The sequence below is a fragment of the Xyrauchen texanus genome, chromosome 12, assembly GCF_025860055.1.
Source record: "Xyrauchen texanus isolate HMW12.3.18 chromosome 12, RBS_HiC_50CHRs, whole genome shotgun sequence".
Taxonomy (NCBI): Eukaryota; Metazoa; Chordata; class Actinopteri; order Cypriniformes; family Catostomidae; genus Xyrauchen; species Xyrauchen texanus.
Window position 1 is genome coordinate 27794009 of NC_068287.1, and position 24566 is coordinate 27818574.

General features: G+C 39.5%; 1 protein-coding gene across 2 annotated transcripts in view; it reads left to right on the forward strand.

Moving 5' to 3' along the window:
- The first annotated feature begins 2901 nt into the window (after positions 1-2901).
- The window catches only part of LOC127652546 (potassium voltage-gated channel subfamily H member 6-like), a 59941-nt gene continuing 38276 nt past the window's right edge, over positions 2902-24566 (forward strand). For both annotated transcript variants that reach the window (XM_052138728.1, XM_052138729.1), the window contains exons 1-6: positions 2902-3423; positions 6604-6834; positions 12692-12844; positions 13348-13451; positions 13532-13775; positions 18640-18842. In XM_052138728.1, the coding sequence (XP_051994688.1) occupies positions 3348-3423; positions 6604-6834; positions 12692-12844; positions 13348-13451; positions 13532-13775; positions 18640-18842 (1011 nt within the window). In that variant the 5' untranslated portion in view covers positions 2902-3347. The remainder of the gene's footprint in view (positions 3424-6603; positions 6835-12691; positions 12845-13347; positions 13452-13531; positions 13776-18639; positions 18843-24566) is intronic.

Consider the following 24566-nt stretch of genomic DNA (forward strand, 5'->3'; position numbering starts at 1 on the left):
AATCCTCGGGTATCACATAAGAGGTAAGTGGGAGGGCATGTGAGGCTGAATCGTCCCTCAGAACAAGGGCAATTCACGAGCGAAGCACCTCACAGCCTCATATGCATTAATAAATGCAATGTCAAATGTACTGAGTCATAAGGGAACGGTTACGTTTCTCACAAACGTCATTAAACCGAACTTATCGTTTGTGTAGGGGTTTTCTAAAGAAACATACACTAATTTTACACTCTTATAATACCATAGAATAAATTGACTTTTTTTAATTGACCCAGGATTAGGTGGAGAGATTACATCTCCACACTTGGCTGGGAATGCCTCAGGGTCCCCCAGTCACAGCTGGTTAATGTGGCTCAGGATAGGGAAGGCCTCCTGCCCCCGCGACCCGACTTCGGATAAGCGGTTGAAGATGGATGGATGGATGGAGTTCACTGTGCTCTTGGGAACCTTCATTGCAGCCAAAAACGTTTTTGTGTCAACGACTCACTCTACGTCGCCATCACGTCAATGCCATATTACACCTGCTATGGCAGTTGATCATCCTAACCACTCTGCCTCTCATGGAAACTCATCAGAACCTCGAACCGATCATAAACCCATACAAGTCGCCAGGTCTCAATTCTCTTTAGGGAGAAACAGCAGTGCCTTATTAATGGACTGTGTCTGTATTATGCTGCCCCGGGTCAACTTGCTGTCACCTGTCCATTAAAAAAAACATTACTCGTCAGTAGGAGAGGGGTTACTGGTAAGTGCAACATATCTGAATAAATGCAAACTTCTTCTGGCTCGATTGCAGTTTGGATCGGCCTGTCATACTGTTTCGTATCACTCTAAAAACATCAAGCCCAACTCTCTCTCTCTCTCTCTCTCTCTCGATGTTTTGAAGTCCAGATCTCCACCATCCCACCTGTTACTTGCATGGTGGCCATGATATCTTTAAGAGGTATGTGGACCGGCACCGGGTTAAGGCCCCAACTTACATGTGGGCAGAAGGTTTTGTTGTCCTCTAAGGACATCCCTCTCCGACTCCCCTCATGTAAGCTGGGTCCTAGGTTTATCGGACCATTTCCCATCGTCAAGGTCATCAGCCCGGTGGTGGTTCATCTCAAACTACCTCCACACCTTAAGTGTATCCATCCGTTTTTTCATGTTTCAAAAATTAAACCCATTTTACATTAGGTGTTACATCCCGCCACTCCCATCCCATCCCTCTTCCTCAATGTTTTATTGATGGCTCTCTGGCGTACATGGTCAGGAGACTGAACGATGTTAGGTGGAGGGGCAGAGGGTTTGTTATGTTTATTTTGTAATTTTCTCTCCCTTGTGTTTCACAGGAAAGCTTGACTGCTGCTTAGTGTATATGTGTATTATAAGTTATGAACATAAGCAATATTTTGAATGTATGAAAAACGTGGCTTACCTCTATGGTTTTTCAACTCTGACCCTGGTTTGTCAACTCGCTTTGGTTTATCTTCACAGATTTTAAACATCTGAACACGACTCGGAACATACAACTCACTGTGGACGACATGGTGTGTTATTTAGTATGATGCACACGAATCCATATTTTATATTCTGTTTATCATATGACCATCATTGGTACATTAAAAGTACATAATTTTAGCTTAATTTGGGCATATGATTAAAACACTTGTATTCTTTATTTCAACAAATCTTTATTTTTTTATTAATTTTATAAGTGAATGAATCTTTCGTTTCTAATTCACACCTATTGTTGTGGTCGTGAACTCTGTGATTCTTAACAAATCAGTTGAATCAATGATTCTGTGAGTCAAATGTAACAAATAACAGATGTTAATTTGGCGTCACCAACTGGCAATATGTAATCTGTGGATTCAAAGGATTCGATTCACTAGGATGAATCAAACTGAGATTAATCCACCACAATACAATGCAATAGTCTGTTTCCGGTAGTAAAAATTCCATAAATGTTTTCCTAATTTAACTTCCATTACCAACCTACCATGAGGGGTGTGCTCCGATGTTGTTCATTGATGGTATATGCTTTTGTTGAAGCCATCAGTCTGCGTTATTTCAACTTCATTGTTTAAAATTGTGTTTAATAGTGGAATTCCTCGTGGAACACTACACTACCTATGGGTTCAGCAGAGAAAGATCTACCAATCAGAGAACAACCCACTCTTATGTTGTACTGTGAATGATGCAATTGAGTCTGTCTCCCTACCCCCTCAAACTACATATATATTTATATACATCAGAATATTTAGCTGTAACCTTTAAATATATTGTTTCTAACTTATAATAAACAACCTAAAATCAGTTTTCTTATATATTTCCATTGTTTTTACTTGATTACGTCATTGGTAATGCTTCATTGGATTTTAGTTGCCTCCTGAATAACGTCAGATTTTTAAATGCTTTTTGGCTTCAAATCAAAGCTTGTAATGTTGTGATTCACCTCGGAACTGGTTGGTTTGGATTAATTTCTTAGAACTCTTTTATCAAGGATTTTTTGAAAAGCCAATGGAAAAAAGTAAAAGTGAAAAAATGGGCGGGAACGTGTTGCGTTCTATAAAGGCCCCCTGACAGGTGTTCGAGCACCCGACATATTAAAAATCAATACGGTAGACTAGGTTTAGGCCTACTTGTATTTTAGAGAGTTGGCTACACTTTGTATTTTAGCATGACCTCCTGAACGTGCATCTGTTGATCACCTCATATGTGAAGCTAAAACACTTTTTGTAATTCTGGATTAGAGCAATACATGTCTAATTTACAACTTTATGTAGATGTACACTACATTAATTTTAAAATAAATATAAATGTAGTGATCCTCCTAATGGTAAAGAGGAGAGCGAGCGAGCGAGAGAGAGCGCGCGCGCGCATCTGCCTTCTGTCAAAAGTGACAGCTGTGTCTGTTGCTCCCCTGTGAACGCAAGCGCCTATTTCACACTGAGCCCAGCTGGACGCTCCCTCTAAAGCCGCGTTGTCCTTCAGTCGTTGTTCCAGAAGATTTTTCGGATGGTTTCACTGAGTATCTTGACGCGACATTTCTGGTGCTTTTTACACGGTGGAGGAGTTGGGAGTCGCGAAAGAGCGAGTCATCCGCTTCACTTTCATTCAAATCCGTTCTAAAGCGCTCTCACAGATAAACCTGGCAACCCATTCGCGCTGCAAATTCTCACTTTTGCGAGGACCCCATCAACATTTCCATGTCCTTTTTGTTTAATGCCGTGGCTATACGCACTTTTTCACGTGTTCAAGTTCTGGCATATCTTACTTTTACTTTTCCTGTTGTCCTTGAAGGAAAAGAAGATAATAAGAGAGGCTGTGCGTAAGTGTGTTTGATCTGACAACGCGTGAAAATGCCTGTGCGTCGGGGACATGTCGCTCTCCAAAACACCTATCTGGACACCATCATCAGGAAATTCGACGGACAAAGTGAGTTAAAAAACCTTTGGTGTGAATAACACCGATGAAGTGAATACATTTTTGTAGTTTATATGAAGTTACCTGGTTTCTACTTTCAAAGGGACGTGTTATTCCATTTGGGATTAAATTAAGCACAGGTGTGTGTGTGTGTGTGTGTGTGTGTGTGTGTGTGTGGCGCGCGCGCGTGTGTGATCTGACAGATTTTATCTGCATTGTGCAAATGCACTGGGTGTATATGTAGTGTGCAAAGTTTGCTAACGACCATCTGTCTTCTTTGTGTTTGTGTATGTTGTGCACCTGTTTTACTCATTCTTTCATGTTGTCTGTTTTTACGTGCTGCACAAAATCCACACTCATGCACGCCGAACAATTTGCCTTGAAAATCAGATTTGGCCATTTTCATAAACCATTAGTTATTGGAACATTTCCAGTGTCTCAGCTTTCACGTTTACAAAGGCTACACATGGAACCACTGCAAGCATGAAGCTTGCTTGTTCCCTTAATTCTATCTGATTTGTAAGGAAGAGCTGAGATAAAAATGTATTGTTTTGTTCTTTGTACTTGTCCCTAATCCTAACATAAACCCATCACACTCCACCCATACAATCAAACCCAAACCTTAACTCCATCTTAAATCTAAAACCTGCCTATGCCTGATCTGTAAGTCATGAATCAGAATACTTGATGCTTTAAATAAGCAACTGACATAGTCACCATTACATCAGGCCCCTAATTATGATCATTACTGTCTTTGTTCTTAGAGGCACTATTTACAATGTTATATACAATCTTTGACCTGTTGACCTTTGTATCAGTTATGTCAGTTATGTTTGCAGTACTTTTGCTTTTGGACCTCTGTATTCTTTTTGAAGTACACATGCATGCACATGTGTGCAAGTGCATGTAGATGTGTGAACATGAGCCTGCAGCAGCTCCTTCCTTCACTCCCTATCAGTTAAGGCTAAGTGTAATTTTGTGGCTGCTAAGCAACCATCTCAGTTGTGTTCTGTTATTGAAGTAAAAAGGCGATAATGAGTTTGATGCTGAGGTGCATTAAAGTTCCTGTCAATTTCCATTCACATATGGAGAAATAGCATTGAGATTCAGTGATAAAATCAGGCAGCTTGTGTCAAAGGCACTGGTAAAAACCAATAACTGTTTTTCAATTTGCCATTAAGATTGAGGGAACATGTACCTTCTGTTCAAAGCAGAGCCTCTAAAGGCCCCGGCACACTTCATACAAAATCAAAAAATGAACAGGTTTTGACATCATTTTGAATGAAATCTAGCCAAAATAAATGTGGTTTTGAATATTTTGGGTGGTTTTTACAGCTCTCCAACACAGACTTTCAAGAAAACTTTGTGCCAGCTGCTAAACACTTTCTTACTGCCGTTGGACCACATTGGTGGTAGGCGTGACATGGAGCTCCACCTACTTTATGGCTGACAACTACTTCTGTTTATGTTCTTCAGTCAGTCAAAGTTGTGCAGATTTGGTGCAAACTTATCTAGAGTATATCTGTACGATCATTTGCGTTGAGACATTTTCCAAGGCCATGCAATGGCTTTGTTTAATTATTCTGCAAAAGGAATCAAATCTACTCAAAAACTATAAGTGCCTACGGTATTCACTTTGTTGTTTGATATGCCTTAACCCGTCCACATCATTAAAAGGAACTGTGGTGCTCTCTGATGTAAATTAGAGAGGCAAGTTCGGGGTTTTTTAACCTGTTGATGAAGCTTATGTGTCAGGCTCTTGCTCCAAAAATAGCACAGCTGTCTGCAGATTTCCTGTTTGTATCACACCAACAATCAAAAATGAAGAAATGTATATGCAACAATGAACAGGCAGTGGAACTACAGAGAGAGTGAGATAAGGGCTAAAAGAGTAGCAAATAAATTTTAGCCTTTAAAGGAATAGTTCACCCAAAAATAAAAATTCTCTCATCATTTACTCAACGTCATGCCATCCCAGATGTGTATGACTTTCTTTCTTATGCTGAACGCAAACAAATATTTTTAGGAAGATGTCTCAGCTTTGTAGGTCCGTACAAAAGTTAATGGTGGCCAGAACTTTGAAACTCCAAAAATCACATAAATGCAGCATAAACGTAAAGTAGGACTCAAATGGTTAAATATATTCAGTGATATGACAGGTATTGTTAAATACTTTTTTACTATAAATTCTCCTCCCTGCCCAGTGGCTAAATGCACAAAGAATGCAAATTGCCAAAAACAAAAGAAGAACAATGTGAAAGTGGAGATTTATAATAAAAAATAAATTCTGATCTGTTTCTCACCCACACCTATCATATCACTTCTGAAGACTTGGATTTAACCAGTGGAGTCTTTTTTATTATTTTTATGTTGCATGTATGTGCTTTTTGGACCTTCAAAATTCTGGCCACCATTCACTTGCATTATATGGACTTACAGAGCTGAAATATTCATCTAAATTCATTGTTTGTGTTCAGCAGAAGAAAGTAAGTCATACACATCTGGGATGGCATGAGGGTGAGTTCACCCAGAATAGATACTGTCATCATTTACTTACCCTCATGTCATGCAAAACCTGTATCATGACATTATTTCGTGGAATGTTTAACAGATTGTCCAAGCTGCTCTCCTCCATACAATGAAACTAATAGGGGACTGACACAGTTGAGCTTCAAAAAGGACCTAAAAAATCACCATAAAGTAGCCTACTTGACTCAAGTAGTCAAGTAGACTACTTGATAAAATAGAAGTAGTCTACTTGACTCGTACACAATATTCCTAAGTGCACTAAGTCTTCTGAAGACATACGATAGCTTTGTGTGAGGAAAAGAGTAAAATTGAATTCGTTATTTGCTGAAAATCTTCTCCTTCTCCGTAGCTATCAAATCTCATTTGTGTCTGCATTTGTTCAATTTAGGGCTCAACAGGACATGTTCTCACGTGTCTCATCATTGACATTCTTGGCTAATTCGATTTTTTTTGTGTCACGTGTTGTATAGAAAGAAAGGAGTTATAGGGAAAGTCACAATGTGAGGGAGAGTAAATTATGACAGAATACTTCCTTTAATGCAAATACCAAACATAATGAAATGTCTGTTCTCCTGTGGCATGCTAATGTGGACTGATCTAATCTCCCTTTCTATTCCGCTCTTTCGTGACATTCTCTTCCTCCCATCACCTCTTACCTACCAGATCGTAAGTTCCTGATAGCCAACGCTCAGATGAAGAACTATGGCATTATCTACTGCAATGAGGGCTTCTGTCAGATGTTCGGGTTCTCGAGGGCAGAGATCATGCAGCAGTCCTGCACCTGTCAGTTCTTAGTGGGGCCGGGCACTATGAAGAGCGCACTGGCACAGCTGGCACAGGCTCTGCTCGGATCAGAGGAGCGCAAAGTGGAGATCCTGTACTACTCTAAGGAAGGTATGGTGGGTTGAGCATTGAGAGGTGGAGGAGAGATTATCAGAGACTGCATTTACATGCACAATCTTTCACGATTATGCTTAATAAAGTGACAACGTGTTTGGTCATGTAAAAATGCCTTAAACGGCTTTCCTTTATCAGGGTATGGTCATAAATGGTAAAGCATAAAACAATCGACACAGGTGGATTTTTGCATTACCCTGAATTTGTGTTTCATATAAACACTTTTTACTGACATTCTTAATAGGTTATCCAATGTGTGCATATGTTATGCACATAACTGTTTATGTTTTGACATCAAAAGCAGAAAATAAACCAATGATATCAAATCTCCTGAAAATGCAATTTCTTGCATTGTCTGATTTTTTTTTTTTAATAAACTGATTTTTGATAATTATCAGTGTAAGATGGGCATGTAAACCCATTTAGAGATACACAGATGAAGAGAATGAAGATATGGGGATAGAGGGAAGCAATGGCATAAGACAGAATGAGAGTAAATCTAATTAAACCTATCATATAAGCGAAGTAAGAAGAAATAAATAACATTTTGTTTAAAGAAATAATAATTTGCTTAATTTTATTTAAGGTGCAGTATGAAAGATTCAGAAACCCTTCTTATTAATGACACTTGTGGCCGTTAAGTGAACTGCAGCCAGCTACCTGTTGCTCCTGCTCGATCTCGTGCACACACACTACATAGGGACACGAGTGAGTGAGCATCGGCCAAAACTATGACATAACGTACAAAGAGACTGAACATGATCCACCGGCATCTTGCTGACAGATGAGGTAGCATAATTAAAATTTCACAGTTATGATTGTTTTGCTACAAACTTTGAGACTAAACTAAAACTACTTATCAGCTAACATAGCATACTGATACACACATACAGCTACACACTACCAAACTTTACCAGACAGTTTACTGTTCACTGCACTGTTATGTTTCACTATTGTATGTTTTGTATGTCACATGTTGTACTACGAATAAGAAACCAGCATATTAGCTTAAATTTATCCTGTATACCTGACATTTAGTACAAAGAGAAGATTGTTGAAATTATTTGATTGTTACGAAGCATGGTAGCTTCCAATTCATCAGCTTTAGCAGGTGTGACACTTCTGTTCTACCCACTCCGTACGGGACTTGAACCGGCATTTCTGGCATGGGAGGTGGCGTGCCTATCATCGCTAGTGCACCTCTTGAGGTCAGGAGAGTGAGGTTTATACACATTGCACAGCTATCTATCAGATGGCCACCATTACACAGGCAAGATCAAGTTATCTAAAATTACACAGATCAATCCTTATGACACTATATTTCACATGCTTTGCAGTTATGTAAGCTTAACTGTCCAATAAGAAGAACGCAAATTCAGGGACTGTTTTGATCCCCAAAATCGAACGAAGGTCCCTCCAGGAATCAAATGGCCTGTAGATGTTCACTCTAGTTTTCGCTTGAATACGATCACGTTCCCGCTTAGCCAGGCGGCATTCAGTAGATTTTATTTTTTATTTTTTGGCTTACTTTAAGTTTGTGTAGGCGTCGGTGTTGTGCTGGGAGCCGGACGTTTGCTGGATTCCATCTGTAAGATAATGTTACCTTGTGTTGCAGTTTGTTGTTGCTGTTGAATAGTGGAAGAGAAGCACTGAGGCAAGGCTCTCGGGAGCATGCATACACGTCACATCCTTTGGATTTTCCCGGCAAAAGTGACCTGCTCCCTTTGCATGAAAATCATCTACAGTCTACAGGCTTTAACAGGCAACCTAGGAAGGTTTTTTTTAAGTTGCGTTACAAGCCATTCACACATTGGCAAAAAAAGCTGAATATTACACGAAATTGTTACGTATTGCACCTTTAAAGACCCCCTCCATTCTCATTACCGCTAATCCTTTAAGGGATTGTTCACCCAAAAATGAAAATTCTCTTACCCTCATGCCATCCCAGTATGACACAGTAAGTATGTATGACTTTCTTTCTTCTGCAGAACACAAGATTTTTAGAAAAATATCTCTGCTCTGTAGGTCCATTCAATGCAGGTGAATGGTGGCCTGAATTTGAATGTCAGAAAATCAGATAAAGGCAGCTTAAAAGAAATCCATATGACTCCAGAGGTTAAATTCACATATTCAGAAGCTATGTATATGTGAGTAAGACACAGCTCAATATTTAAATCCTTTTTGTGGACCTTCTGGTGATTCGCATTCTTTGTGCATATTGCCACCTACTGGGTAGGGTGGAGAATTTATGGTAAAAAAGGACATAAATATGAATCTGTTTCTAACCCATACCTATCATATTGCTTCTGAAGATATGGATTAAACCACTAGAGTTTTATGGATTACTTTTATGCTCACTTTATATGCTTATTAGACCTTCAAATTTCTGACCACAATTCACTTGCATTGTGAGGACCTACAGAGCTGAAATACTCTTATAAAAATCTTTGTTTGTGTTCAGCAGAAGAAAGAAAATCATACACATCTGGGATAGCATAAGGGTGAGTAAATGATGAGAGAATTTTCATTTTGGGGTGATCTATCTCTTTAATAAAGCCAACAATGCATAAAATTGTAAACACACTCAGTGGCTATATCTGTACATCTTCCAGTAATCTACACATGTTCCTGTCATTTGTTGTATATGCAAAGTCCTGGTCGAATGCAGTGGCCCCAAAAACTATTTAGACACCTTTGGACAATTGATTTACACTTGTTGCATACAAAATGACTGAATTTCATTTCATTAGATTCTAAATATTTAATCCGAACTAACTTCTCTTTTCTGAGCCATTTTTGCAATGACTTTAAAACTGTTAGAGAGTGATTCTTTTTTTTAATGAATGTATGAAGTCAATTCTCCTCAAGTCCATAACATTAGCTGTTTTATTTTTGTGCGTGTGAAATATTTGTGATATATTTCTTTTAAATAAATGCAACTTGGTTTTATATTTTATTATATAAGGCAAAGATATAATAAGGTAAAGACTTTTACACATTTTTGGTCTTAAGTCTGGCTTAAGTGCCCAAATACTTTTTGAGGCCAACTGTATTCTTGCAGCGTTACTCCAGTTGTTCATTCTCAAGCATGTCATGCCACTGACTTACCACTCAAAATAAATCAGTCAGACATCAGTCTAGGAATTTCTATTCCCCATCTGTTTTATTACACACACACAGACAGATACACATGTGGAGAGTATCACTTTGATGAACTGGCTAAATACAGAGGCCAGCTGAGGCTGCACAAAAAGAAAAAGTGTCGCCATCTACCTAACAGAGCAGCCCCATCCCATGCTTTCTCTCTTTTTGTCTATAGTCGCCTTGGAGAGGAACAGATGAAGAGAGTAGCTGGCCCTCTGGACATTGTTAAACCTGTGTTTTGTGCATGTGTGTGCATGTAACTCGGCTTGAAAGGGACAGGTGTTCCTTCAGTTGGAAGCAGTACACTGATAACATTACCATGACAACAGGACTCAAGAGACTTAGACCTCTATCACTGAACTAAAGCAATGAGATGCACGCACACAATCAAACATGCTGGCATCACACTGTTCTTTTATCTAGAACATATTTTTAGTGGATACAGCTTCTAGATCTGTGTCACAGTTGAGCTAGATACTGAACAGTACCTTTTGTGTGTGTTCATATGTATGTGTGTGTGTGTCAGTGCAGGATCTATATTTAGAGTGGGTGATGGCCTGCTTTAGTCAAGAGCTGAGGGGGGTCTGGCTGACTTTAATCATGCTGTTCATTCTCTGGTTTTTCTGTCCTCCTCCTTGTCACTCCCTTCTCATTCCTGCTCTACCTCCTCATTAATTTGGTTTGCATCGACTCCTTTTTGCTCTCTCACTCTTTTATTGTCTGTCCGTTGGTATTTGTTTCTTATTTAACTCTTTAACTATTTTCTCTACCGGTAAACCGTAGTTTGGTAGTAGAGAAAAAACGAACCAGCCCAAGATGGTTTGATGGTCTTAGCTGGTTCAAACTGGTCTTCCCACCTCATTTCTAACCTATGCTAATCAAACCCCCAACTTTGGTGTCATTAACCATAGAAGAATGCAAATGCAAGCGTACTATCCCCCTTAAAAGGATAGTTTACCCACAAATTCACTTAGGCTCTGTAGGTCCATAAAATCCAACTGAATGGTGATCAGACTTTCAAGCTCCAAAAAATCACAGGCAGCATTATAGTAAAAAAATATTTAAGTATTGATTTTTTTTCTCACCCAAAGTGATTGCATAATTTCAGAAGACACAGATTTAACCGCTGGAGTAGTATGGATTGCATTTATGCTGCCTTTATGTGATTTTTGGAGCTTAAAAGTTCTGGTCACCATTCACTTTTGTTGTATGGACCTGCAAAGCTGAAATATTCTTCTAAACATCTTTGTGTGTTCAGCTGAAGAAAGAAATTCATACATATCTAGGATGACATGAGTGTGAGTAAATGATGAGAGAATTTTCATTCTTGGATGAATTATCCCTTTAAATGCATTTGTGGGTCTTAAAAGAACCCATGTGGATTCTAATGGCTCATTACTAATAAAATGACTGTAAATGATAAAAAACTGTAATGATAATTGTATTTAAAATTTGGTTGATATATATTTTATTACATTCTGAAGAGTTGAACACATTGCAAATTAATTTGTAAAAAAGATGTATGACAGAAATATAGGAAATGTTCATGTTTGGTGGTGAAATATGAAAAGTATCAAAAACTGTACCCACACAAACACATATGTACCGTACAAGGTATATTTTGGGATAAAAAAAAGTTATAAACTTGAAAAAAGACAACCTCATATACTGCATGAGTCTATATTTCTACATTATGCAGCTATATTTGTTGTTCGAAATTGTGAGGCGTACTGAAAAAAGAAAAGTTGCAGTTTCAAACACACAAAGAAGTGGTCCAGGAGCAATAACCGTTGTGCCCTTGCTGTGAACTTGTCATCTAATCTCTGGTTACTCCATGGGGACTGTCCCTTTAATGGGTATAATGTCATGAACTTTGTATAAAAGCATCGGCTGAATGACAACTTGTTATACTTGCATACTACACATAAATATGAACGTGATCATGGTATTTAACATATATATAAGTACATAACAAATGAAAACTGAAAACAGTCAATGTATTTCAAGAGTAAAACAAGTGTTAAATGCATTGAACACCATAGTAAACACATAGAGGACCCACATATGCAGTCTAGGGGTACTGATGCATATTATCTTCAAATTAAAAAAATATTCAACTAAATGTTAAAAAGTCTGTTCACATGGTCAAAGACACTTTAATTGAGGAATGCCTGGAGTGGCACATCTAAAGACCACTTCATGTAAAAATTATAGCAAAAAGTAGACTTTGGACTTCTTAGAGCTGTCACACGAGTATTTATAACAGTTTCTCAAGAAAACTTAGTTAGGGCTAATTTACCATCAGCCGGTCATTGCAGGTAAATGCAAGTAACTAATGCAAGTTACGACATATTTCAGTTGAAATTATTTTATTTCATGAGAAGAAAGTGAATATGGAGTGCTATGAAAAACAGAACTAATGCACAGTAGAACATGCGTTGTCAGATATAGCGGTCTAATATACAGAGGCAAATATTTGACCACGGAATACCGCAATGACCAATCAAAATCAAGTGATGTGTACTTTAATGAAACAAAAGTTCATATATATCTATCTATCTATCTATCTATCTATCTATCTATATATATATATATATATATATGTGTGTGTGTGTGTGTGTACGGTTAAATGTTCAATGTTTGTATTTGCTGACATCCCTCCCACTCCTCCCATCCTTATTCTCTCTTTCTCTCTCTGCTTGCCTTTTAGGGACATGTAGACCTTGTTTGGTTGATGTTGTTCCTGTAAAAAACGAGGAGGGAGTTGTTATCATGTTCATCTTAAACTTCCAGGAGCTCTTAGACCCCTCCATGAAGAAAGGTGGCATCAAACAGCGAATGACACACAGCTGGCTACAGGCAGGTGTGTGTTCCCCACTATCTCTGTGTGTTGGAGAGATTCTAGCCCTTTCTGTAATACAGCCTTATAAGGTAAACAGATTATGTCTAAGGCAGTTTTTGATAAAGGTGATTCCAGAGTGTTTATGTATATGTAAAGTGTCTGCATATGCTTTTCAATGCAGTGTTGCATTGAACTATTATATAAAAGACTATGAGATATTCAGATATTTACATTTCATATATTCACAATTTTAGCATTATTCATTAATGATTAATTAATCAATTAGTTAAAGTAATTCCCTTGAAAGAAAATCTAAAATGAGATCTTAATATCTCTTGTTTCTCCTAGACAGCAATAAGATTGAATGCAAATGAGACCTTTGCTTAAATCACAGATTTTACTTCTGAGGAAGACTAAAGTGTCTATTCTAGAGTTCCAAAGAGACCTCAAGAATACCACACACTTTTGATTTTAGTCTAGTAGGATTGCTAAAATCAAAAGACATTTAATTGTCTCTGTATCAGGTCAAAGACGTAACATGAGGTTGCGAATGCCCTCTCTCCGTGTGAAACGGCAACCCTCCCTCCCGAAGGACCACTTTGAGGGAGTGGTTGTAGACTACCTACAGGTACATGCACATTCAATACACATCCACGTTCATATTCCCACACACACCTGATCTACAGCTCCCCTCTGTGTGTATTGCAGCCCTCTAATGAGGAGTTTGCCTTGAAAGACATGCAGATGTCATCCCAAGAAAGATGCATGAAGTCAGAGACCCAGGCCCTGATTAAGCAGAACCCCTCCACATGTGGCTTCTCCGGCCCATTCTCACCGCCCTCAGACCGGCTAGATCCCTGCGGACCCCCCCTCACCCACAGCCACTCCAGAGAGAGCCTGCGCCGCGCCTCCTCACTGCATGATATCGACGGCATGAGGGACCAGTGGAATGGTATGAACAACAGAGAGTGTTTTGTGTCTAGTTATATGTACAGTATGAGTGGAAAGTAGAATGAGATAATGTGTATAATCACCTAGTTTTTAGTTTGAAGTCACAGATTTCCGTATTCTCCAAGAACAAATAATCTGACCTATGCAATACACTTTAATTTTATAGTTCTATAATTTAGCTTTTTCAGCAATTCACTTATTTGCATTTATTTTTATTTCTTTGATGGGATTTTAGGAGAGACAAAGTTGACACTTCAACGAAACCTTCCTGAGAACTTTATTAAGTCTCCTGAGCTATGAAAGAGCTCTGAGAGCAAACAATTTTTCATCTGAGTGGTTTATTTATACACAGTTTATATATACAGTTTTATTTATTTTAACTTGTGATTCTGCTTCTAACAGGGTCAGAAATTAAGTGGGGCGCATTGCAAAAATGCCACTAAAAGTGACAAAAATGTCCAATAATATAAAGGGATAGTTCACCCAACAATGATAAATGATCTCATCATTTACTCACCCTCATGCCATCCCAGATGTATATGACTTTCTTTCTTCTGCTGAAAACAAACTATTTTTAGAAGCGTATTTCAGCTTTATAGGTCCAGACAATGGTATGAATGGTGGTCAGAATTTTGAAGGTCCAAAAAAAACAAAAATAAAATATAGCTGCAAGCAGCGATGGCGGGCCCAAGCCGGTGGCACCGCCACCCCCGTGCCTTTAGGGTTGCTGTGCACGATGGGCAATAACGTAACCTCGCTTTGACTGTCGAGAAGATGTGTGCTATAGACCTTGCATCAGTGTGGGCTCTGCAAAAGTGCGCATCGAGGGCACATATCAACCACAAAGTATGCGTGAGCACCCTTCTGATACCTAAAATGAAAAATGAGACACCCTACGGTCTCATGGAGTTAATGGACACATGAAATAAGTACACAAGACTGAAAATTCATATGAAGTGTGCCATTTGGGACAGGGCCTATGACTGTGAACCACAATAGTCACATCTATGAGGTAATTCAAATGTAGAATAATTTTTAATGTCATAGGATGTCATAGGCCAATATCTTTTGCAGCACTTAAATGTGTTAATCCAGAAGGCCAGTATTTATCTGGAGGTCTTTGTACAGGTTTATTAATGTAATTATAATTTACGCTTATGTGTTCCTATGATATGCAATGGAAGTACATTTTTATGTTTAACATGAGTGTATTCACAATACATAGCATACGATATCATATTTTACGATTATTTATCATTATGTTAAGTAGATCATTAAAGTTAAGATAGTAAATGTATTTATATATTTTGTAGTAGCTAATATAACAAGCAAGTACACTGTGGGAATTATGAATTATACCAATGGAGTCGTATGGATTGCTTTTATGCTCCCATTATTATGCTGTCCTTTTTTATTCATAAATTAATTTCCTCGCCACGGCCAAAACGTTGGAGATATCAAAAATCCATCCGCAATGTAGCATCCTCAATGTCTTGACTTCATGCTGACCGAGTTTGGTGGCGATTGGATTAATTCTCTAGGAGGAATATATATAATTCCAGAGCATGTGTTTCCAAACAACCTATAATAGCCGACTTCCTGTTGGGCTGGCGTAAAACTTAGAGCACGAAAGTTGTTCGGCCCGATGAGATCTAGAAGTGTTCCAAGTTTCATATTATTACATGCAAGCATGTTTGATATATGGACCAAGTTTTCAGACCCCGTTCAAGGGGGCGCTGTCGAGCCCCCCTGCCACGCCCGGGTACCAGCTTCAGCCCGGCCCCGATGGCCGCGGGTTCTGACCCGTGTGCAAAGTTTCAAGAGTTTTTGAGCACGTTAAGGGCCCCAAAACCTTGAAAAACAAAAATAAAAGCATTTCACTCATCAGCAAAATCAGCCCCCTCCCCCCAGACACAGAGAGACGTAGGGTCAGTGGGAGAGGCAGAGAAAATTCTCCAATAAATCCACATTCAAACCAAAATATCTGACTTTCTGTTGGTCTGAGCTAATGACTGTAAATTAGAAAGTTGTCCGGCTCGATGAGAACAATATAATTACTGAGTTTTGTGACTGTGGGTTAAAGTATAAAACCAACCCCTCACTTTTGTCAAAAGGTGGCGCTACTGAGCCCCTGCACCACGCCCATTTCTGAAACTTTGCACATGTCTACTGGCTAATAAATGTGATGTGTCTGTCGAGTTTCATGCAATTTCAAGTATGCTAAGAGTCTAAAAAGCATCAAAAAAGAATATTCGAGTTTGAAGCATTGCCGCTGCAACAGTATCCAAGATATCAATAATCCTTTCACATGTCTACATCTGCCGTGTGTTTACATTACACACCAAAAGTTTTAAGTAAATCGGGTAAAAATAAGAGGGTGATTTCAAAGCATTTTGAAAGTGACACACTTCCTTCTGCCAGTTGGTGGCGCTATAACTTTGACTCACAATAGTCACATCCATGCGATCGGGCTCTTACAGCGAACAAACTGCTGAAGTTTCATCGAGATCAATTAATGTATGCAGAAGTTATAACACACTTCCTGTTTCTCTTTTCGCGCCATCATTTCGTTTCCTCGCCACGGCCAAACCGTTCGAGATATCAAAAATCCGCCGGCAATTTTTCATCCTCAATGTCTTGACTTCATGCTGACCGAGTTTCGTGGCGATTGGTGGAATTCTCTAGGAGGAGTATTTCAAATTCCATTGCATGCCTTTTCCAAACAACCCTAAATAGACGATTTCCTGTTGGGCTGAGGTAAAAAGTAAAAGTATGAAGGATATATGAAACGATGAGATCTATATGTGTACCGAGTTTCATATTATTACATGCAAGCGTGTTTGATTTATGGACCAAGTTTTCGGACCCCGTTCCAGGGGGCGCCGTCGAGCCCCCCTGCCACGCCCCGGTACCAGCTTCAGCCCGGCCCTAATGGCCGCGGGTTCTGACCCGTGTGCAAAGTTTCAAGAGTTTTCGAGCACGTTAAGAGCCCCAAAAGTGCCCCAATAGTCGTAAAAAAAATAATAATCATAGTCATCCTAACGAAAACAATAGGGCCTTGCCTTTTCAAGGCTTGGGCCCTAAAAAACTCCAGAAGACTCCAGTGGTTAAATCCATATCTTCAGAAGTGATATGAGAAGTGTGGGTGAGAAAAGGTCCCTTTTACTACAAATCTCTTCTTTCACTTTTTCTTTTGACTTAATATTTATCATCCACACCTTTCAAATAACTTCTGAAGATATGGATTTAACCACTGGAGTCATGAGTATTAATTTTAATTTCTTTGACTTTCTATGCTTTTTGGAGCTTCAAAGTTCCGGCCACCATTCACTTGGATTGTTTGTATCTACTGTGCTGAGAAATTCTTCTATAAATCATAATTTGTGTTCTGCAGAAGAAAGAAAGTCATACACATCTGAGATGGTGTGAGGGTGAGTAAATTATTCAAGAATTTTCATTTTTGGTGGGAGTATCCCTTTAAAATGTTAGGTTAAAAATGCCCCTGTAATGAATTCCTTTGTTTTTAATCTGAAACATCTGAAATAGTTCCAGCCTAGTTATGCATTTTACCACTTTTTAATGTTAATGAACTGGTTATATTGAAGGATTTAACCTAAAAGTATGATATACTGTATGTTTTTATTTTGTTTTAGTAAAAATTGCCCTCGTAAAGGTAAAAACTGTCCCTGAAAATCAAATGCAGGAGGCAAAAACTCCCCTAATAGTAAAGTTGATTTCTGACATTGGCTTCTACCATGTATTATAGTCACTAAACATTTGCTGTATAAAGCTCACTTTGGTTCTAGGTCATCACAAGTGTAAGGGTGCCTTGAAACCAATTTCATACAAAAATGCTGCATTTTACACCATTGACTGACTGGGCAGTGAAATTGTAGCTCTTTTTTTTTTTTTTTTTTTAAATGGTCAAATATCAGAGGAGTTGAAATAAAGCGTCATCAGTCAGATAGAATGGAGACTCCTCAGCATATTCTAATTGCACACACAACCCTATTTGATCAACTCTCTCACCTCTGCTGTGAATAAAGTCTTCCATTAGCATTGAACACACGGACCATGACAAAGTACATGATGTGCCTTTAATGGAAATTAAGTATTATGCTTGAATTTATCCTTGAATATATAAGAAGTTTGATCAAAAGCCAAATAGCTTAAAACAGCAGTACTATTTGATACAAAATAGCTTGTATCATTTTCTAATGGAGTTTGTGGAACCGCTCCAAAAGCAGCACAATGCTCAGTGTTATGAGTACAACAAAGCAGTCTACTTTAACATGTTAAAAAGCAAGTCTCTGGATGTCCATAAGAGTTCCTTTCTGTTAATATACAGCTGTCCGCATGACTCATAAATGCATTCTAATGTCATCATTATTGTATTCTGCACACAAACAGCAACATTACCGGCACTGTAATTAGCAGATGCAGGGTGATAGTGCAAGTCGCATGATATGATATAAACTGTTCATTAACCTGTCATTATTTTAATCTAAATTTGTAATGTTTTCTGCTCTTCTAAGCCACTTGAATGGATAGTTCACCTAGCAACAAACGTTATGTCATCAATTCAGCCTCATGTTGTTTCAAACCCAGATTACTTTTTTCTTCTGTGGAACACAAAAAGGAGATGTTAGGAAGAATGTTCAGTCTCAGTCACATTCACTAAGAATAATATTTAAATTAAAATGGAACTAATATAGTACACCAAACAAAACTGGTTTCTGAACAACATGAGGGTGAGTAAATTATGAAACTTTTTTTTATGATTGTACTTTTCTTTAAGTCTACCGTTCAATAAATGTTGTAAGGGCTGACCAGAGGGTGTGATGTCTTTTTTATTTTTTTTTCAGATCTGAAGCCCAGTAATCTAAACTCCACTTCAGATTCTGATTTGATGCGGCACCGCGCCATTGGCCGGATTCCGCAAGTGACGTTATCATTTGGCTCGGACCGGCTCAGACCCCCCTCGCCCACTGAAATCGAGATCATTGCACCCAGCAAGATTAAAGATCGCACACAGAACGTCTCGGAAAAGGTCACTCAAGTCACACAGGTAATATAAAAAGTATTTCACAGCTTATCATGGTATTCAATTGCATTTACATGCAAATGCATCTAGATTGTTCCTTATCTTCCTTAGTGGGACCTAAAGGTATTCCCATCTTCTATTATGTGAAGTCGATATGGTAACAATATAAAATAAGGCTAGATTTGCAGAGTGCTTTCAAGGCAGCAAAAGAGTACTGTTTCATTTTTAGTCAAGCTTTAGGTATTTGATTCTTTGTCAATGAAATGCTGTATCAAAGCCGCTTTGCCATTGCCAAGTCATTCAACACAAAACATTTTCTCACCTAAGGAACTATACTTCTTCTGAGCCATTTTCAGGGGATTTTTAACTCCTACTCTGGATTAGGTACTTTGGGGTGTATAGGGACTGTGGGAGACTATGGGCTGCAGCCTACGATGGGTCAAAAATCTAAGATGCGCTATCATAGAGAAAGGAGAGGAGTACACAGCCACCATTGTAAACAACTAGCTGCTAGCATGGTACTCAGAGGATTGTGCTAATTTTACAATTCCCTTAAAAGAAATAAAATAAAACCAACAAAGGATCCAAAGAGTTTCACGTGTGTGTGTGTGTGTGTGTGTGTGTGTGTGTGTGTGTAAATTCATCGGGAGACACTTGTTGTGGCAAAAATTATTAACCAACCATTATCACTGCATAAGAGACACTCTGAATCAAACAGTCTTTTAAAAGAATTTATTCTTGCAAGAAGGACTCAGTCATTGCACAGGAATCAATCTGTGTCATGATTGTGTGTGTCGTTATCAGGCAGGGCTGCCTCCTCTTTATAAATGTTTTCCCCCAAGGTCTCTAACAGAAGCAGACCCCCCCACACACATACACACACACACACACACACACACACACACACATTCCTTGGATACAGGGACTAGGCTACTAGGCCTGATTTACTACTAACCAGCCCAAACGTACACCCCTGTACTACATGACCTCTGACATGAAGAGGGCAGAGGTCCCCACTCAGCCTGGACCTAGGTATCTCGGTTCTGCTTTTCAGTCGTAAATACTGTCCCTTCTTCAAACATTAATTTTCCATCCTCCTCTCCAGATCAGAAGACCAGGTGGCATTCCTTTGCAATGACTGTTACTGACCAATGAGTATCAAAATTTCTACAACAATTCCCCGCTTTTTATCATTCAGATTACTCAATCACAATATTAAACAATAAGAAATTTTTTTAAGTCATATCATCACACTTACACTCTTCATCTCTGATTTTCGCATAAATGATCACTCTCTTAAACATTTTTGAAACAACATTTGGAAAAAATAAAAAGCTTAGGCTGTTTTTTGTGGGGATAGTCCCCTGAAGTATTAGCAAGCAAGTAAAGACTTTATCTGAAGCCGGGCTAAATGAGTAAACACTGTTACTGCACGTCTGACATAAAATCAGGCCCTCAGTCACCTCAGTATAAACAAGGAATAGTGTACAGATTAAGTAGGAAAAACACATAAATTTAACATTTTGGTTATGTCAGCAGGCTATAAAATACAAAGAATAAAAGTATAACAAAATCCCTAATTTCAAACCCTCTCCTTGTACGTCATCTCGTAACATGGGTGACCGCTGCTTATAACCCTCATTACATATCAAAACATTCACAGAAAGGGAAGACATACCTCATTTTAACACATTTCACAGTAGCTCTCGCTACTTGTATCATCATATTTGTGTTCATCATCCTCTGGATAGACTGTCATTTTTACCATTTGAACAGACACTCCTGCTTTAACCAGTCTCTGTACTGAGCTGGAAACACACGTTATGATGCATGGTAAACATAACAATATCAAAAGTCCTATCACCGCAATTGGTAACACAGTTTGAATCAGCCAATAAACCCATCCTCCCCAGAGATTCATAAACCAAGTAAACCACATACTCTCAACATGTTCTGGCTCCTGTACGACTCCTGTCATGTGTTCAATTACATTTGTGATGTTGTCACTGTAATCTGGAATATTGAAACAACAAGACATTCCCAACATTTTGCAAACTCCCCCTTTCTCTGCAGTTAACGTATCAAGAACCAACCTGTTTTGAATCTCTTAACTGTTTCATTTCATAATTTATCATTGTCAAAGCATTTTCTGTGCTATTAGCTATTGCTAATACTGTCCATGCTAGCCCATTTATCTTATTAATTGTTACCGTTGTACCCACCCATAAGAACAATGACCACCCCACATTTGCTGCATAGTGCTTTGGTAAAACCCCAGACAAAATTTCAACATTTCTTTTTTCCCTTCCCACCCCAGGTGCCCTGTTTGGCAAATACACAGATGTACCCACATTCATCAAAGCTTGATAATAACACCCTGACTATTTCTTTGGCATTCGATGAAATGCCCTGTTGCCATCAAGGCGGGATGGTCTGACTGCAGGGTCAAAATCAACGTGAAGGACAGAACAGCGGACATCTGTACAGCCGTCATCAACGACAAAGAAGTCAACTTCACATGCCCATTCAGCAAGCCACACACCCACACTGCTGCAGGTGAAGTTTCATGCGGCTTGCTGAATGGGCATGTGAAGTTGACTTCTTTGTCGTTGATGACGGCTGTACAGATGTCCGCTGTTCTGTCCTTCACGTTGATTTTGACCCTGCAGTCAGACCATCCTGCCTTGATCAGAAATTCTTACTTGTTTCAGCTCTACTCGCATTCCATCCCTGTTGCTGCTGAGTCTGTGGTTCGTTTGTACTCTGAATCTTTCGTCGTTCCCCTTCTTGTAGTCGTAGTAGTACGCTTTCACTTCGCCCCACTTGCATGGATCTCTGCAGACATAGAAAGGTGCATACTCTTCGCTGCATCCCTCACAGTTCGGACAGTTCTTTTGAAACGGGTTACAGTTGAAAGTCACATTTGTTCCTTCCTGAATCGTGATGATTTCTCCTTCCAGGCCACGCGTTGGCTCCATGAACATAAATGCACTTCTCTTGACACGTCGGATGGGATTGTTTGGCGCAATCGTCTCAGTCCAGTTGGACCCACGTAGTTCTCTCTGCGACCTTCCCTGCCGTGTGAGTCGTCAGTAGCACTTGGAATGGTCCCAGCCACCTTTTCGCCTTCCAGCACTTTCTCCTCCGGTCATGAATCACAACGAAATCGACAGGCCTGATTTTATGCAGGAAAGTTTTAGAAACCTTCCCCTGAGCGGCTTTCACCTGAACACAAACATTGGACAACAGAGAAGACATTTCTTTGCAATAATTCAACATGTCATTCTCACACAGATCTGTTGATGGCAGCCTCTGTCAACCCCCCTCTATTCTCATGAATGGGGGTCTACCAAAAAGTATTTCAAATGGACTTAAGTTTGACTCTTTTTCTCATTCTGGTGTACGTCAAGTGGTTTAACCCATGTGAGCCCAGTTTCCTCACAGCACTTAGCCAATTTGTTCTTGATCATTTGATTCTCCCTCTCAACAGCACCTCCACTGGCGGCGTGGTAACTGCAGTGAGTTCTCATGTCAATTCCCAAAAACTGACCCACCTGCTTTATTGCTTCATTGACAAAGTGTGTCCCATTGTCCGAGCTGATTTTCCTTGGAATTACCCCTCTCGGAACAATCTCGGTTAAAAGACCCTTCGCTACTGCTGCTGACTTGTTTCGAGGTTGGGAAGGCCTCAACCCATTTGGACCACATGTCAACCATCACCAGGCAGTATTTCTGTTTCCTACAAGGGGTTAACTCGATGAAATCCATCATCAGATACTCAAAAGGCCCCCCTGATTGTGGTTTAGATACTATAGGTGTTTTTATCACTCTTGCCACGTTATGTGTGTTACAAATGACACATCTTTTGCAAAACTTTTCAGCAAATATCGTGAAACCCTTTGTAAACCACAATTCTTTCATTTGCGCAACCATCCCCGCTTTTGATACATGGTCTTACCCGTGTATCAACTTTCCATAATGAGGAAAGAAGTGTTTGGGTAAACAAGGCATGCATCACAGCTCATCCACACATTCTCCTTAAAGCTACAGCCAGCCGCCTTCCACCTGTTTTTCTCCTCGCCTGTGGAAAAAGTTTGCATGCTCTGTAAACAAGAAGAAATGTTGAGGTTATTGTCAGATATCAAAGCACACGTAGTCTCTTTTGTCTCCATTGCTGCCACGGCCTTCGCTGCCGCGTCTGCTCCTGCGTTTCCTGTTGAGACTGAACTGTTATCGTTAGTGTGCGCTGTGCATTTGCAAATCGTGACCTTGTCTGGTAAAAGAATGGCCTCCAAAAGCTCAGACACAAGAGATGCATTTAATATTGGACGACCATCTGACTTCTGAAATTTTCTGTGCTTCCATAAAACACCAAAATCGTGTGTTACCCCAAAGGCATAATGCGAATCTGTGTAAATTGTCACACATTTGTCTGCCATAAGTTTACATGCTTCTGTTAAAGCAACCAGTTCAGCTGCCTGAGCTGAATAATTTGATGGCAGGTTGCCAGATGTCACAACCTCAAATTCAGTGGTTATCGCGTAACCAACCTTATTCTTTCCTGTTTGTGGATCTTTGGAAGCCGACCCAGGAGTGGTGGTAACGTAGTGGGCTAAAGCACTGAACTGGTAATCAGAAGGTTGTAGGTTCGATCCCCCACAGCCACCACCATTGTGTCCTTGAGCAAGGCACTTAACTCCAGGTTGCTCCGGGGGGATTGTCCCTGTAATAAGTGCACTGTAAGTCGCTTTGGATAAAAGCGTCTGCCAGATGCATAAATATAAATATAAATGACCCATCCACAAAGAGGATATTGTCACAATTGTCTAATGGCGTGTCTAATAGATCTGGACGGGGTGTACAATGGGATTCAGTGTACCCCTGGCACAACCATGTGAATGTATAACCCTTATTGTCAAAATCAAACGCAAACCAAAACTGACTTTTCTGTTCCACTGGGACGCTAAAGAAAGCATTACAGTAAAATACATTGCATTTTGTGAAATTTGTGTCAAAATTGTGTAAGGGTTTGGTACACGTGCCGCCCTAGCAATGACAGCTGAATTGACGGCCTGAAGATCTTGTACAAATCGCCACTCAGTCAGTGAATTTTTATCTCTTATTTTCTTCACAGGGAAGATTGGAGTGCGCACTGGAGAATCATGCCATGGTATAATTATGCCTTCTTTCAATAAGGAGTCAAAAACTGGCATAATACCCTGCAATGCCTCCCGTTTTAGGGGGTATTGCGCTTGACACTGTCTGTAATCAGATTTTGGGGTGATTACAACCGGTTCACAGCCTTTTACTAGACCCACATCATATTTGTGTTTTGCCCACAGTCTAGGAGGTACTTCTGTCAGAGCAGGGTGGAATGTCTGAGACAGCAGTAGCTCCCCTCCCATTGTTCCCCACCGCGCTCTTCACAATAGCAGTTACAGTTCTCTGTACTTCAATCTCAAAATCACATTTTGACACAAATGCTCCTACACTTCTGCTGTGTTTCACTCCTGCACTTATTTCAGCCCAATCTTTTGCTTTTATGCATTCTCTCACAAAAGCACCCAGATCTGTCCACAGCTGCTCGTTGGCCTTGGCCAAAGATAAATGTGGCACAGCTTCTCCTGCTATCAAATAGAACTGCATTTGTTTTTCTGTCAGGCAAGCTGAGAGCGCACACACATTTTCTGTCCAGAAAATCTTATCAAATTTCACAGTCTCATTTTCTACCCCGTTAAACCACCCCTC